Source organism: Euprymna scolopes, chromosome 2 (genome assembly GCF_053919585.1).
Source record: "Euprymna scolopes isolate OS-2025 chromosome 2, ASM5391958v1, whole genome shotgun sequence".
In the NCBI taxonomy this organism is placed as follows: domain Eukaryota; kingdom Metazoa; phylum Mollusca; class Cephalopoda; order Sepiida; family Sepiolidae; genus Euprymna; species Euprymna scolopes.
In genome coordinates, this window is record NC_136483.1 from 193,471,700 (window position 1) to 193,489,897 (window position 18,198).

An 18,198-nucleotide genomic window follows, 5' to 3' on the forward strand; every position below is an offset into this window, starting at 1 on the left:
TTAGTTTCGATAATAATATTAACTAGCGGGACCTGTGGAAATTTCACAGCAGCATTTTTCATATGTAATATATTATTTTTGGGCATGCTGTGAGCGTTCTGTTCAGCATGAATGGAGGCACAATCATATTATTCTAGTTTTTTATTAAAACTGTGCTGCCCCCTTACTAAAATAATAACTTTGATATATTTCCTGGGATGATTATTTCATTACAAACACACCGGTCAATTAACTCACATTTTATTATTTTCCATAATTATTGAATATGTTTACTATGTTCGACAATAATTTTTCATAATTTCAACCCACATTATCGCCCCTCCCTTTACTAAAATATTAAATTTGATATATTGTATCGGCTGTTTATTTTATAAAAAACACAACTATCAATTAACTCACATTTCATCATTTTTAATGATTCTTGAATATGGTACTAATTTTGACAATAATTTTTCATCATTTAAACTCACCATATCGGACACCTTACTAAAATAATAACTTTGAAATATTGTCTAGGCTGATTATTTCATTTCAAAAACACACATCAATCAACTCACATTTCATCATTTTTCGTAATTCTTGGATATGTTACTAATTTCGACCATATTTTTTTATAATTTAAACCAACGTTGTCGCCCAACCGTACTAAAATAATAACTTTGATATGTTTGCTGGGCTGATTATTTCATTACAAACACACTAATCAATTAACCTCCATTTCATCATTTTTCATAATTCTTGGGTATGTCACTAATTTCGACAATCATTTTTCATAATTTATACCCATATTATCACCCCCTCCTTAATAAAATAATAACATTGAAATATTGTCTGGGCTTATAATTTTACTACAAACACACTAATGCATGAAATCACATTTAATGATTTTTCATAATTCTTGGATATGTTACTTATGTCGACAATCATTTTTCATAATTTTAACTCACATTCTCGCCCTTCCCTCTTTACTAAATAATAACTTTGATATATTGTCTAGGCTGATTATTTCCTTACAAACACACCAATTAATTAACTAATATTTCATCATGTTTTCGTAATTCTTGGATATATTACTAATTTCGACAATAATTTTTCATAATTTAAGCCCTCCTTATCTCCTTCCCTTTACTTATATAATAACTTTGATATATTGTCTAGGCTGATTATTTTATTATAAACACACCAATCAATTAAATCAAATTTTTTTCGTAATTCTTGGATATGTTACTAATTTCAACAATAATTTTTTATAATTTAAACCATCCTCGTCACCCTCTCTTACTAAAAAATTACTTTGATATATTGTCTGGGTTGATTATTTCATAAAAAAACACAACTATCAATTTACCCACACTTCATCATTTTTCTTAATTCTTGCATTTCGACAATTATTTTTAATATTTTTAACCCACATTATAAACCCCCCACTACTAAAATAATAACTTTGATATATTATCTGGATGTTTATTTCATTTCAACCACACCAATCAATTAACTCACATTTCGTCATTTTTCATAATTCTTGGATATGTTACTAATTTCGACAATCATTTTTCATCATTTAAACCCACATCATCGCCCCACTTACTAGAATAATAACTTTGATATATTGTCTGGTCTGATTATTTCATTGCAAACACACTAATGCATTAAATAACATATTATTATTTTTCATAATTCTTGGATATGTTACTAATTTCGACAATTATTTTTCATAATTTAAACCATCCTTATCGCCTCTCTTACTAACATAATTACTTTGATATATTTCCTGGGCTGATTATTTTATTATAAATACACAATCAATTAACTCACATTTAATCTTTGTTCATAATCCTGGATATGTTACTAATTTCGACAATAATTTTTATAATTAAAAACCCACATTATGCCTCTCCCTCCTGCTTAATATATTTGATATATTGTCTGGGTTTATTATATCATTACAAACACACCAATCAAGTAACTCACATTTCATCCTTTTTCATAATTCTTGGATATGTTACTAATTTCGACAATAATTTTATAACTTTAACCCACCATGTCGCTCCCCCTTACTTAAATAATAACTTTGATATATTGTCTGGGCTGATTATTTTATTACAAACAAATCAATCAATTCTGGGTATTCTCATAGTATATATGTTTCACCTATCTTATCCAATCCCAGGTGATGCAGCATATTCTGCTAATATATATCGTTCACCTATCTCATTCGATCCCGGGTGATGCTGGGTATTTTGCTACTATATGTTTTCCATCTATCTCATTCAATACTGGGCAATGCTTTCTGCTAGTATATATTTGCACATCTCATTCAATCCCGGGATTGACTTCATGTCCGCCACCCCACTGTTGAAAATATACATTAAATAAAGTAATGTTTTAATCGTAAACTGTTTCAGCCATTTCCGGGACTGACTTTATATCCCCAACCCACTGCTAAAAACATACATGAAATAATGTAATGTCTAAATAGTAAACTGTTTCAGCCATTTCTGGGACCGACTTTATATCCCAAACCCACTGTTAAAAATATACATGAAATAATGTAATGCCTAAATAGTAAACTGTTTCAGCCATTTCTGGAACTGACTTATAATCCCCACCCCACTGTTGAAAATATACATGAAATAAAGTAATGTATAAATCGTAAACTTTTTCAGCCATTTCCGGGATTGACTTCTTATCTCCCATCCTATTGTTAAAAATATACATTAAATAAAGTAATGTCCAAAACGTAAATGAATGAATGAAATAAAGTAATGTATAAATCGTAAACTTTTTCAGCCATTTCCGGGATCGACTTCTTATCTCCCATCCTATTGTTAAAAATATACATTAAATAAAGTAATGTCCAAAACGTAAATGGTTGCAGCCATTTTCGGAACCGACTTCATATTTCCCACCCCAATGTTAAAAATATGCATTAAATAAAGTAATGTGTAATGCGTAAACAGTTTCACCCATTTTCGGGACTGATTTAATATCTCCCACCCCACTGGCCCTGTCGGTGGGGCATTAAAATATGCCGACTGCCCCCCTGCAGAGGGTAAAAGTCCCTCAATGGGGGTCCTGGATATGACCTTAAACTATATCCAGTGGTGAGGCCCCAGCTTGTGGGCTATGGGGAGTGTGGAGCCACCCTTTAATTACCATTGCTCCCAGGTCCACTCTGACCCGGAGTGGTTGTACCTGTTAAGGTCCCAACTATGGGTTAAATAGAAATCGACGTGAAAACAACAAATATATTCTATTTAAAAAATTTTTCTTCAAAATCTTTGGATTCGGCATTAAATGACTCGAAAAGGGTTGATATGCCGTAAAACAAAAACAACCAACCAACCAACCCACCCCACTGTTAAAATATACATGAAATAAAGTAATGTTTAAATCGTAAACAGTTTGAGTAATTTCTGGGACTGACTTCATATCCCGTAACCTACTGCTTAAAATATACTTGAAATAAAGTAATGTTGTTTAAATCATAAACTGTTTCAGCAGCTTTTCGAAAGTAATACATAAAAACATTAACACGGTTAGGGGTTAGGCAACCATTGCTTCAACATGAATTTCTGGGTGTAGTATCAGTTTCAGCATTCCAGTGACTTTAATCCCACCTTTTTTAGTCTTGGTTAATGAAGAAGAAATCCTTCATTACTGATACAATTTTTATTTTTGTTATTGACCAGAGTACCCCTTTTGGGGAGCTGGTTTTCCCCTAAATTTTTAACCGACTTCATGTCGAAATCCGCCCTTGTGGGGAGGCAAGTAAACAAAAAAAATAATCAAAACGGACATTTTTTAGGGCATTTTATAATTAATCAGAAGTGACATTTCCAAGGCATTTTGTAATTAAATCAGAAATAACTTTTTCCAGTTACTTTTTTAATATTAACACTTTGTTACATTAAACATAGTACCTATTCACAATGCCTCCCCATGGGACGGATTTAGACACCAGGGTCGTTTTTTTAACGTGGAGAAAAAATTGTCTTAGTCGTAAAGGATTTTTCTTCCACTGAGAGAGAAGAAAGTGAAATGTAGCACCTGAAGAACAGATACTACACTTTGATCTTAGCCAATAGGTCAAGAAAGACCAATCATTTTTATTAGCTTTGCCTCAACAGCGACACCAATTTTTTTTTTCACTCAAAAGTTTATTTGGAATATTCCACTTTCCTTTTTTAGGGATGCACAGCATGATAACGGACGGAGCGATATGCGTAATAATATAATGATGATAATTATATATGTAGCATCAACTCCGTTTTTTATTTTATTAAAACCTTTTCATCAATTTTAATGTCCATTATTCAGATTTGTTATTCATATACATTTCAATTTTTCAAAGTTTTGTTTTCTCTTTTTGTTTTCTTAAATTTTCTTATCATTTTATTCTCCTGGATGCTGGGCATTCGTCCACTATCACATATGTTCAAACTGAGACATCTTTTTAAACTTAAAGCTTCCCTCTAATTGTAATTGTAACTTTCTTGCACTTGGTTCACTGGGTATATTTGCCAGATAGTTTTTTAAATTCTTTTTCATGAGACCGATTGCTCCTATAATTACTGGAATGATGGAGATCTTCCTAAGATTCTAGTTTTTTTTAAATTTTGTACATAAGACTTTAGTATTTTGTTGTCTTTTCCCTTTCAACTATGGTTAACCTAGAATTGTACCTTCTAACGCGTGCATTGAGAATTTAAAATGCCAAAAGGATAAAAATATTGCAAATTTATTAATTAAAGCTTTTATTCTTTTTTTTCAAGATCAGTATCGAAGTTTATTTTTAAACAATATTTTCTTATCAAAAATCAAATCTTTTTTAATAAAAAGCAATAATATATATAAAACCATGCTTCAAATGATCTTTCTTTGTTTTGTTTTTTTAGCTTTGATTTTTTGCTTTCCTGTTTTGTTGCAATAATATCTTTTCCAGGCTTATAATGGAAGAAACTTTTTTTCCAGGCTTATAATATGGAAGAAACTTTGGCCGTGTCAGGACAAGTGATGAATTTGCATAATTATTTGTCAGTTCTTGAAGAAATCCTCAAAGTTGGAAATATAGACAGAGATTTTATTCCAAAAGAATTTGAAATGCTTTCAGCCAAATTCCAGGTACGCCAATTTTTCTTGTTTTCATTTTTATATCTTGCATTTTACAAAAAAATAAGTACTTCTTGACTTTAAGCAGTAAATGGTTATGGGAAGATTGGGATTGAAATAAAAACTTTTTGGCTAGGAGCAAAGTGTATTATCTGTTTTGATACTACACTTCCTCATCAATGAGGGAGAAATTCTTCTAAACTGAAGCGATTTTTTTTTAATTTATGTCCCAATCCAGAGTATCCTTTTTGGGGAACTGAATTTTCCTCAGGTTAAAATCCTACCTTATGTCTAACTTTACCTTGTGGTGAGGCAAGTAAATGAAGCGAAATTGTGGTAGTTGTAAATAATAAATTAATGTTGAATTGGTTAAAGAATGCTTCTATTTCACAATGTTAATGGTGACTCCCTCACATATCCAGGGGGGAGGGCATGAGACCTTTTTCCTCAGTTGATCAATTTCAAATTCCCTCTATTCCGTCCTTTCGTATGTTTTCCATTAGATACTTATATTCCTATTTTAATCTATCAAAAGTTTTTTTTTTTCTATGTCCAGACGAATTCAACATTTTTTTCGTAAATTTGTAAACGGTCCGTTTATTTTGGGAAATATCATCAGTAGAAATTTACCAATGCTAAAAAAGATTTAAGTTCTTTTTTATTTGTAGGTATAGTTAATTTTTCTATGAAGACTTTTAAGCTTGTGATATACGCCTTTTGAAATCAAATAATCTAAAAATGTTATTTTACTGCTATTGTTAACGCATTTTTTAATTCCAGTACTTTTTTATGGAAAATGATTTTCATTTTTGGATTCATTTTTATTAGTAGTTCATATAATAATAACAGATCATAGTTTTCTTATCTTCTAAAACCTGTGTTATGGCCTTTTTAAATATGGTACTTGCTGTTTTTATTTCATGTGGCATCCTTTTCCATTTTAGTAACCCTATTGGCATATTTATCATTGTTACTTCTTAGTTGTAGTATATTGGAATGTTTAAATCTATTGTTGTAAAAAATGCCCATTCCATCCAGTTCATTTAATGCAACTTCAACATTAGATATAGGATATGAATTTGAGAAAACTTTGTGATTGACGCATATCTTATAATCTGTATATATATGTAGGTCTCCATTTCAAAGCTACAATAGATGATGGCCATTTGACACTCCCAGCTGGAACATATTCAAGAAGGTCATAGTTTTTTCTGTGACTGATGACAACAAATGACAATTTTCATGATTCATAATGAGAATTTTCTTTTCATTTTTATCTCATTTCATAGGTTTTTAACTTTCCAATTTTTTTATTCGTCTTTCAATAATAAATTTGGTAGAATTTATGTTAAGCACGTCGTTTTCAAAAAGTCTGTGTTCTTTTTTTACAAATTGAAATACCTATTAGAATGATGAAAGTCTAAAAGTTGCTGAAGCTGTATCTGGTCCAAAAAAAGAAATGGTATGGAGGAAGCTGTAAGATAAAGAAGGGTGAGAATGCGGAATACTCAGGCATTGTTGCAGAAATGCTGAAGCAGGAATTGAGATGATTACGGATTCGAGAAATCAGATAATATAAGAAAGGATTATTTATAAAGACTGGAAATTTAATACAATTGTGAAATGTTAGAAGGGTAAATGGCAAGCACTAAATAGTGGTAATTATAAAGATTTAAAGTTGATGGGTGGAATCTTGAAAGTAATTCAGTAGCAGTCAGACGAGCATAGGTAAAATGTAATTTTGTTTTATACCTGAGAAAAGCACCAAAGATACTATAGTTATCTCTTGACAAATGCAAAAGAAGTATCTTGGTAAGAAGAAGAAGAAGAAGAAGAAGAAGAAGAAGAAGAAGAAGAACCTGCTTTTGTGATTCTGAAAAAGCTTTTGGTACTTTTGCATAATTTGACTCGAATTCTCGGGAATTCTCGTTGAGCATGGATCAGGCGAAACCAGCAATCAGCCTAACATTGTTCAAATGTTGAAACGGTAAATCAGTTTTTTAATTTTTATTTTTATGTAATGTTTTTAGTATCTTTTCGGTGATAATAAGGGGGAGTTCTGATTATTTATTCTTTTGTAATTCATTGGCTGGGTGTTTGATTAGTCAATGTGTTACAGGAAAAAGGGCTGTCCCCTTTCCATGTAAATAAGAAGAACATTAGATATGTGAAAATGAGATTAGGATAAGTCGAGACTGAAACCTTGTAAGCAAGGTTAAGAAATAGAATGTTAGAAATCGGAATGTTAAAAAGGTCTATTGTTAAATTCTATTATTAAATAGTTAGATATTGTTTATATTGTAAAAAGAATTGATTTTTCATTCTTTTATAAAGCTGAATATTAAAAATGTCAGCGAAAAAGAATGAACAATACAAATTAAAAATACATTGGTAAAAAAATAGGTTAGGAGAGGATTCTTTGTTTTGAACAAACATGCATAGCCACGTGAATTGGTCACGTTTGGGAAACACACTTCTGACATCATAGCAAAAGGACGATTCTCCATATAGTTCTATGGGTTCAAATTTCAGTATAATTGAATCTGCTAGTCAGTCAGAGAGAGAGCTGAGAGTCAGTCAGTTGGCAGTCAGTGGTCAGCTGACCCTTTGGAAGTGAAAGGAAGAATAGTAAACTATGTAGATCTTGAATTTGAATTCCTGACGTCATCATCATTCGACCGGTCCAATGAAATAAAGAATCATCACCGATATTTTGTAACTGTTGTCATATGTCGTCATTCCACAAACCAAAAGGTAATGTATTAAACATCTTAATATGAACTTTGTGTAACCCTACCAAGAATATGTATCTCCTCCTCTCTATATGTGTTACAAGAAATATAAGAACTGTGCATCTATCACCCTTGCTATATGTGTTAAGAAGAAATATCCACAGAACTGTATATGTATAAATGTCTCTCTGTCTCTCCCTCTCCTCACTATCGTTATATCCGTTATATGTATAGGCCCAATATGACTCTTCCATCATATCACTTAAATATGAACCCCCACTACATAACAAATGAAAATGCGCTATTGAAATGGAAGCAGATGACTTTCGAATTGCAACAATTGTAAACACAAAATGCTTACTAAAAAAAAAGTTAAAAGTACCAAGTTTTTGACATAATGCCAGGAGATGTTTGTTGAGCTTTGCATGAATTAAAAACAAACAAGTGACAGAGTGAAAGCGTGAAAGTAGGAGTACAGCAGAGTTCTGTTTTGAATTTTTTGCTATCCAAATACACTGTGTAATCTAACGTGCACACACACACACACACACACATATATATAATTACTACTATCATTATTTTTTAATACCTACAGACACGAGTGTTTCATCCTTTTGGGAATCATCAGTGCAGGGAGTTACAATTACAGCTGGTCGGGAGATTCAAACCTAGCCATGAAGCCATTTGTGACTCTATTAGTGAGAAACAAACCACACGGCCAATGTTAACCATTGGATTTAACATTTAGAAAAAGTGTAAACGTCTAGACATCGAAAGTGATCTTATGATTATAACACACACACACATATATATTGGAGTTTATGAGGGAAATTCTTGGCCTGAAGATGTAGTCTCCTCAATAACGGGTGATTACAGAAACATGTATGCTCATATGTAGCCATCAATGTTTGTATAAATAAATTTTATATATATATATATATATATATATATATATATATATATGAGCAAACAGTTAATAAAATATGTTAAAAAACACTTTGAAGTGAGTTAAAAACATATTTAATCTGAAAAGGAAACACTAGATAAATGGATAGTCCTTAATCCGCGGAGTTTCGAAGAAATACTCTCCTTCTCATTAGAGGGTAGGAATTAGCAAAATGCGGAATCGGATTTTGCATGCAGAAGTATTCGATAAAACAACAAGTAAGTCAAAGATCTTACTTGAAAACAAAATAAGTTAAGCAGAGGGAATATGGTAAAGAAAAAGGTGATTACACATGATATATATATATATATATATATATATATATATAACCATAGAATTCGCGCATAAGCCTGAAGAGTCCTAGAGTGGATGAAACGCGGAATATTCAGTGTAGCTTAATCGCCATATATATTTTATAAATTACTAACTAGCTCTACCTACATATTGAGCACTTTTGAAGTAAATACTTAAAGTTTACGCATAAATCTATACTTTCGTATATTAATTTTATGTAAGTAAATTAAGTAGTTATATATATATATATATATATGCTATTATGAGAGATTGTTGGATATTGAGTTTTCATAGAACCGTGAAAATCTAGAAATTACAGAAGCAGTAAAAATTTAATTATGGTATCCTTGGTGGGAAGAGAAATTAATTAACATGTATTGTACAATACCTGTTGAGAGTATGTGAAATTGTTTCATGTATGTATTTAAATTACCCGTCCGAGGGTAGGTAAAATTATTTTAAATATGTGTTGCACATTAACCATCCTCACAAAGGTAAAATTATTTCATATACGTGCTGTTAATTACCTATCCTAGGTAAGATACAATTATTTCATATGTGTAATACCCGTCCTAGGGTAGGTACAATATTCTTTCGCTCAAAATAGCAAATGATACATAGACATTAAAAATTCCTATATCCTAAGAATAACAAATATGTTCAAAATAAACTTCAATTTTCTCATTTTAAAAATTGAGAAAGAAATATGATGAGAACCTGTGAAGAAGATGAAGAAGAAGAAAGCTAGACGATATGCAGGCATTGTTGCGGGTGAAATAGGTATTGATATGATCACAGACTTTAAAAATCAGATCATAAAAGAAGAGGTTATCCCGAAAGACTGGGAACTTAATACAATCGTAAATTGTAACAAGCATAAAGAGGAAGCACTTTTTTTGTATCCCTTCCTCAATTTATGGAAGGCCATTAAGTGGAATGAAATTTATTACAGAAACTTTTTTATTGTTCATTTCAGTTGGTCAACTTTTATCTTGCATTTCTTTCTGTTTTAGGTTCAAGCCTTCATGGATTTGTTGCCAGAGAATGTTCTAGCTCGAGGCAGACATATTACAGAGATTTACCAAAGAACACGTGAAGAACTTTGAATTCCTAACTCATTCACATTGGCTTATCCATTTTTTTTCCTTCAAAATCAACTGAGGATAAAGATTGGCTAAAAATGTTATTTTGGTCAAACACGTTTTGCTGAGCAAATTTATTGCACATGAAACTAAAAATTAAAAACAAAATTTTTATTCAAACAATAGAACTTTTTGATGCAATAGTAAAAAAAATGGTAAAACTGCAGTTTAGTGGCTTGAAAATAATTCAATGAAAAATTATGTAAAGGTGATAAATATTGTTTTATCTTGTAAATTTTTTTTTTTTTTTTTTTATTACATTTTCACCCCAAACAAGGCAAATTGCCACTTTGGTGTAGGGGGCTACTATCAGGGGCAACAACTACTGGGGTACTATGTAGGGATTTGGGCAGCAAGGTGTCGGTTCACGTTACACTTGAACTTCTGCACGTCAGTACTGTTGGGGAAGCAGGGACCTGGAATGGAATTCCAGAGTCTTGCGGTTCTGGGGAAGAAACTATTGGAGTAAAAAGATCTTTTACATCTAGGGACCTCTACAGTGTGGGGGTGGGATCTAGTAGCCTGTCGGGTTTGTCGAGGGTGCTCGCGTCGTGGGGGCACAAGTGATTGCAGTTCATCAGAGCATTCACCACTAAAATACTTGTAGAACAGGCAGAGGGATGCAACATTTCGTCGATGGGACAGAGGCTGAAGCTTAGATGCCAGTTCAGGGCCTATCAGATTTGCGACTCTCTTTTGAACCTTGTCAAGGAGCGAGAGACTAGTAGCAGATGCACCAGCCCAGATGTGGCAGCAATACTCCATACATGGGCGAATGGTGGCCTTATAGAGGTACAGGATACTTTAGTAAATGAGGAACGATTTCAAATTATTAAGAAGACATGCTTGAAATGTATACATCTGCTGAGATAATCACTATGTCAAGTCGAAAATAAAAAGTGAATAAAGATAACTATAAAGTGAAAGCTGTTTCGCTACATGTATTGATGCCAATGAAATCCATTCCGTACATTACCAGGATGTAGACATGAATGACTTTTATTTTTTAATAATTGCTTTCCCGTTTATTTCTGATCCTCATATGTTCTCATGAAAATACATATTTTCTATGGTGACACGCTTGAAATGTGTACATATGCTAAAATAATTGCTAATTTCAGTTTGTATGAAGACTCCACTGTTTTTGTTTTCTAGCGATTATTTCGGCATGTGTACATTTCAAGTGTATTCTTAATATTACAAGCATAATACTAACTAGATTTTAACTCGAAATAGTTCCTAATTTACTAATATTTTACAAAACCAAAAAAATAAAACAATATTTACTGCCTTTACACAATTTTTCATTTCATTATATTTAGGTTAGTAAACTCCGGTTTTACTAAAAACAAAACAGTGGCCAAGATTATTTGAGGAATCATTCTTTGCATTTAAATGTTTTTTTTTCCTGTGGATTAAAAAAAAAAGGTGTGTATTCTTCACACAAAATATTAATTTTCTTGAATGCTTTAATTTCTTAGCGATGCAAAGTTTTCAGATTAACAGATTTGCTCTATCTACTGATAAAGATAGAAGCAGAAAGGAGAAGAGAAAAGACAGGCAATGAAAGGGGGGTGCATATCATAAAAGATGGGAAAGAACAAACAAGAAAGACTGGTGATAAAGAAAGTGAGGGTTGAAACAGTGAACAAAGGAAGGAAAAAACAACAATATGCACAGTTACTTCCCTTTAATTGGAACAAAAAATAGTAATATTTTGGGAGAAAAAGCTTGTATGGTGTAAAAAAAAAATTGCAAGTAAATAGACTAGATAAGTACAATGACCAATATTTTATCTTTTTTTTCTATTTATAATTTTATATTTGGCCATTCTAGCTGAGCATTCAGGTTTTCTAATTTGATCTTGGTTTGTTTTTTTTTCATCAAATTGAAATGATTATCTTATTTATTATAGAATTTTTATTTATAAAGAAAATCAAGCAAACAAAAAACTATTTTTTTTAACCCGAAATGTATTCTGGTGCTTAACAATTGAAAATCACCTTTAAAGTAAAATTACTTTGATGTACTTACGTGCAAAAATAAATATCCTCAACAAAAATTAGAAAAAAAAAAAAAGTAAAAATCAGTTTTTCATAAATTGCAGTTTTATTGTATTACATTATTGTATACAGGATAAAAGATTACTCTAAAAACAGGGGAGGTAATGCTGTCTGTCATTTTTGCAATCACTCTTATCAATGGCGGATCAAAAAAATATAATAAGAATGATTTTTATTTTTAATAAAAAGTTTGAGGCCATTAGTACTCGACCATTATTTCTGATTTTTTTATGAAGATATTTATTTCTTGCAATGCGATTTTCACTTGTGACTAATCCTATAGAAGGACCGAAACTTTTATAAAAATATAAAAAACTAAGGGTGTAGCCAGCCATGCTTTCTGTGCCTCCCCCCCTCAAGAAGTCGATCAAAATTTGTTTCTCTAATTTAAAGTGCCAATAGAGCAGCCAGAGATAGGCAGGCAGGCAGGCAGGCAGGCATTTGCCTTGTCATGAATAATTTGTCTGCTAATAATTGTATGCTTGTAAATCAATTTTGCCTGCAATTTCACAATGACACCTCAAAGTTTACCTACCTATAGGGTAATTTTGCAAGGATGGATTGTTTCATTTAGTTTCGTTTTGCTTAAATATTTAATTACAACTAGAATGTGGCAAAAAGGTATCAAGGTTTAACAAAAACTCTATAAAACATGAAAAGTTATAATTAAAGTAATCCCAAATATGCATTTATTAATCAGGTCAAGTAATTTGACAAAGTGATTATATAAAAATTTCATAAATCAATCAAAATATTTAAATTTCACATGATAAGAACATTCAATGAGAATTAATTATAATTGTCCTATGAAAAAACGAACAAAATGAAACAAAACTTTACTGAAATGAAACGAATGAAGCATTATATTTTGTAAAATTTTTGCTATAAAGTTTACCCCCCCCCTCCTTTAATCCTTCCTGGTTGCACCCTTGTGAAAATACATGGATGTTTTATATTTTTATTTTGTTTTAATATTTTCCTAATTGTATTAGTAAAATTTCATCAGAATCATTGCCATCATTTTTGTTGCTTTATTTGCTTCATTGCTTTATTTGAATAAATAATTTTCTCAAACAATTTCGCTTATGTTTTACGTTTTGTGACAAACAAATAATTTTACCTTAATTTTTACAGGGTAAACCAAAACGGATGCCAACCGTTAAAAAATTTAACAATTCTTTCTGTAAGTCAACCATATTTGGTACAAATCAATTTCAGTCTATGTCATATCAGGCTGTCTGAAGATACCCGATCAAAAGTGCACTAAATATTGATTGTCTTTGTTTTCTTTTCCCTTTGCAAAATTCAATCATATTTTGCAAAGCAAAACACAAAAACAACCATTTTCCTCTACAAAACAACCAAACCAAACATAATAAATAAATATTTGTTGGTATAAAGAATTTGAATCATAGAAACTTTTACCAAAATGTTCAGATTCAGCATTAAATAATTCAAAAAGGGTTGATATACCATAAAACAAAACAACCACACCACTCTATGCCTTACTGAATATGATATACAAAATTGTTGATAACTCTGACACACCCCTTTGGCTATGCTCTGATCTGCGGTTGTAATAACTCTCAAAATTAGTCTAGAGATTATTTTGACAGTTATTATCTTTGAACATTACAGATAAATTCTGGGGGTGATTAAGGTCCGGTGAGTGTAAAGATCACCAATATGGTGATAAAACATAGCTGAAACTTGGTAGAAAGTAGTGTTGGAATGATTAATCAAAATCGTAAAAATTGGAATTTTTTAAGTATCTGAATTGGAAAAATGTGTGCCTATTCTTTGATACCAAAAACGGTTCTTTGAATTGTCTTTTTTTTTGTTTGTTTTTGTTTAAAACTTAATTTTTCCATTGCACCAATGATAAATATTTATTGATTTTAAACCAAAATCTATAGATCAACTCCCCTCCAACTCTACCCACAAGTGTATTTTTATGTTTTGTTTTATGAAATGCCAATCATTTTAAGCTCATTCAATGTAGAATGCAGTAATTTAGTAAAAGGTTGAATGATTCAAGTTCTTAATATCTTTAAACCTCTTCCTAGATTTTTCTTTGGCACCAATGTTACTAGAGTCTTGGCCATTGTTGAGGTGACTTGTTCTCTGTTGGCTAATGTATGGTCCCATGCAGTTCTAGGAGGTCCACTCCTCTCTTTGCCTTTACACCTTTTGAAAAGAGATTAGTTTATTTCTAATATGTGAGACACCACTATGGGTGGCGTTCAGACATTTTTTACAGGTATAAAGTACTTTTTCTCAAGGGTGCTGGCTTTTCAAATACCGTTTTCCTGACCTTGTATCACATCTTCCCACCATAGGAGGTAAATAAACAGCTCATTTTTAAATATTTATAGATAAATTTCTTTTGCAGTATATATATGTAAATAGATAGTCTGCGATATATGGAACCATAGTTGGTCATATGATTCCGGCTCATGTTATGTGGGAGCCTTGTTATCTCTACACTCTACAAAGCTCCTGAATTTAGTTCACACTGCCGCATAAGGTTGGAAAGTAGGGTAGCAAAAAAAAAAAAAAACATTTAACACAAAAGAGAGTCTTCACTCTAATAGGTCCTGTACTGTCCCATCATCGCAATGTTGTATCCCTGTCTTTATTTTGCAACTACTTTAATGGAATCTGCTTCAAAAGACTTTTGCACTGGTGCTCCTTCAATGTACATACTCCTAACTAACCCAACAAGCAGCAAACTCCCGCCCTTTTTCTGTAGAGGTTTCCAAATGCCAGAAAGCCTTTTACTCTAATAGTTTCTTCCCTTGAACTGCTAGACTTTAGAATCCACTCTCTGTTTCCCGCTTCCATGACTATACTAATAAGCAGAAGTTTAAATGTAATGTGAACAGACATCTTGCTGCTCAACTCCCTACAGAGAGTGTTATTCTAAGTATGGTTCCTAATTCACAGTAGCCCCGTATGTCTTAGTAACCATGTGCTTTGTTTGGTGTAAATAGGATTTTAAAAAACAAAGGAGGCTGAGAAAGATCAATTTCTGATGAGGCAGGATAGGTGTGAGGTGTTCCATCTATTGTAAACGCTTTAGAAACTTTATAGCAACAAAATAAATTAATCTATAATTATTTGAAAATATTAAAAACTTGAACTTTACAACCTTTCACCAAATGATTGTATTCTGCCATAAATGCATCAAAAATAGTTGATATGCCATGCATATAAAGTTATGTGTGTGCATATGTTTATATATTTGTATGGACAGAATTTATTCCTAAATTAATGAACTGACTATAATGAATTATGGAACACAGTTGTTAGGTATAAGTGCAGGTAATATGGGGTATAGTTCATGTAATTTAGTGTTATATAAAGGGGGCAGAGAGAGAATAGAAGCCCTTCATAAACATGAAAAAGAAAAGAAATCCAGAGATTAAAGAGATTAGAAAACGCTTTGTGGGTGCGTTTTTGGCAGCCATGAAACTTTTGCTTCCCTTATTTTGTCTCCAGTCCTTATTTACAATGTTTCTAATTCTATCAGTCCTTATTTACAATGTTTCTAATTCTATCAGTCCTTATTGCAATATTTCTAATAAAGGGAGAACAAAAAGCTGTATACTAGTCTTTTTCCTGAGCATTCGTTTGTGATGTCCTTATTTTTACTTCTTATTTCTATCCTTGTGGCCATGTCACTAATAAGGGTGCTGGAGATAAACTCCAGTGCTGGTTTTATCTGGGCTGACATTATCTGCCTAATAGTCAGGGGCCTGAACCTTGAGTTAACCACCAAGGAGGCCGTCCTATCAGCAGATGCAAAGTACTGGGACTGCTGCATTGCTATTTGGTGAATAGATTCTGGACCATGCAGTAGCTTCTGGTGGAACCTCTTGATGCCATATTAGTAGGTAATTTTATGGCTTTTCCTCTACATGGTCTGCAAAAATCATTTTTCATTCCTTCTTTTTTTTTTAATCTTTTCTCTGCTCTAACAACTCTGCCGACTTATTCCACATATCCCCATACTTGATAATGAAAAATCTCAATAAACAAAAACAAGATTGGACACAGAACTCCAACTTCCAACATAGACCCCCACTACCAGGTCTCCTGTTCTAACATCAGAGATCTGTGTTCAAAATTTTGAGAGGTTAAAATTCAATTACAGGACACCATATTGTTCCTGTGCGAAACTGGCATTGATCTGACTGTTTCCCTTGATGAGTTCGCGATTAAAGGATACTCAAACTTGACATCAAAATCTGACTCCCAAAATCGACATGGGCATGGAATAGGTGCCTACAATTGGAGATGGCTTTCCATGTGATAGGATCATCTCCAGAGAAGATCCTAAATTTCCCTACATGTGCTTCAGAGTTGCACTGGCTTACAGCACTGTATTCATATTTGCCCTCTATCATCCCCATAACAGCAGAACTACTATCATTGAGAGTATCTCTGAAAAAATTGACCACATTCTGTCTACTCATCCTTCAGTTAACATTCACATCTGTGGAGACTTCAATATTCCTAATGTTTAATTGCTGGCCCACTCAAACAAGATGGATAACTAGGGGAGGTACTGTCATGATTTTCTGATTGCTTATGAACTAACACAAATTGTTTATGCTACTCTAATGGAGAGTTTGCTAGTCTCCTTGACCTTTTTCTTACAACTTGCCCAGAATTGTGTTCATCCACCATTCTGTCTCTATTGGAATCATCTGATCACTCAGTTCTTTTGCTTAAGATAAAATAAATATGTAATAAATGCTCAGATGTACCGCTCTATCATACTGTATATCAATACTCTATGGCTGATTGAGATAACTTCCAAACATTTATATCAGATATATCTCTACATTCTATGTTCAAAAAGAATGTGTCCGCTATAGTATCTGTTAATTACCTGAATGGTTAATTGTAAGTATAGACTGCTTCATACCCTCCAAGAAAGTCCAGCAAAAGCCCAACAGCCAGACATGGTTCACCCCAAAATGTGCTGCTGCCATTGCACACAGAAATCACTATTTCTATTACTTCCAACATAATAGATGTTGTGAAACTAAAGCTACATTAAGGACTAGCAGCAACCATTGTAAAAAAGTAATAAAAAAATGCAAGAGATTCGTATGCTCACTACGTCAAGTTTAAAGTAGCTGAGCAGTGGCTTGGTTCCCACCAGTTTTGGTGAATAACAAACAGGGTCCTGAACAGAAGCGTGTCCTCTATCTCTATCATCTTCAATGGACCTGAGGTAATTTCATCAACATCTGACAAAGCAAAACTCTTTGTCAAGAAATTTGCAGCAAATTTTGCCCTTTGCGATCAGGACTGCCAACTCCTCCCCCATATTTCCTCCTGTGACTGAAAATATGCAACACACAAATATCTGTACGTGATGTTGCCAAGCTTGTCACATATCTTGATTCTAGTAAAGCAACTGGCCCCGATAGCATTCCAATCATAGTGCTCAAAAATCTTCAATAGGAACTAGCTCCCATACTTATAAAGCTGTTTAAATGTTGCCTTAAGGAGACTTGCTTCCAGTCTGCCCTGTATTTACAAATTCTGGAAACCTGTCATCTTTTTTTCAGTACAGATTAATCAATCACCTGAGTAAGTTGCTGGAATATGTGAAAAACGGAGAAGTGGTCAACCATCTCAGCAAAAATAACCTACTCATGCAATATGGTTTCCATTCTGTGAGATCTACAGCTGATGTACTAATAGTAATATCACGCAGGATTAGTGAATCTCTCAACAAGGGCTTTGTTTCTAGAGCAATAGCCCTTGACATATCAAAGGCTTTTGATAGAGTATGGCATAAAGGCCTACTTCACAAGATCACCAGCTATGGAATAGCTGGAAATTTCCTTTCAATTATTAAATCATTTCTTTCTGATAGTTGTTGATGGGCA

At 32.6% G+C, this 18,198-nt stretch overlaps 1 protein-coding gene across 3 annotated transcripts in view; it reads left to right on the top strand.

The window, feature by feature from the left end:
* Positions 1-11,879, top strand: part of LOC145300699 (uncharacterized) — a 91,385-nt gene extending 79,506 nt beyond the window's left edge. For all 3 annotated transcript variants that reach the window (XM_080144509.1, XM_080144507.1, XM_080144508.1), the window contains exons 8-10: positions 4,975-5,124; positions 10,098-10,456; positions 11,025-11,879. In XM_080144509.1, the coding sequence (XP_080000635.1) occupies positions 4,975-5,124; positions 10,098-10,190 (243 nt within the window). In that variant the 3' untranslated portion in view covers positions 10,191-10,456; positions 11,025-11,879. The remainder of the gene's footprint in view (positions 1-4,974; positions 5,125-10,097; positions 10,457-11,024) is intronic.
* The last annotated feature ends 6,319 nt before the right edge of the window (positions 11,880-18,198 follow it).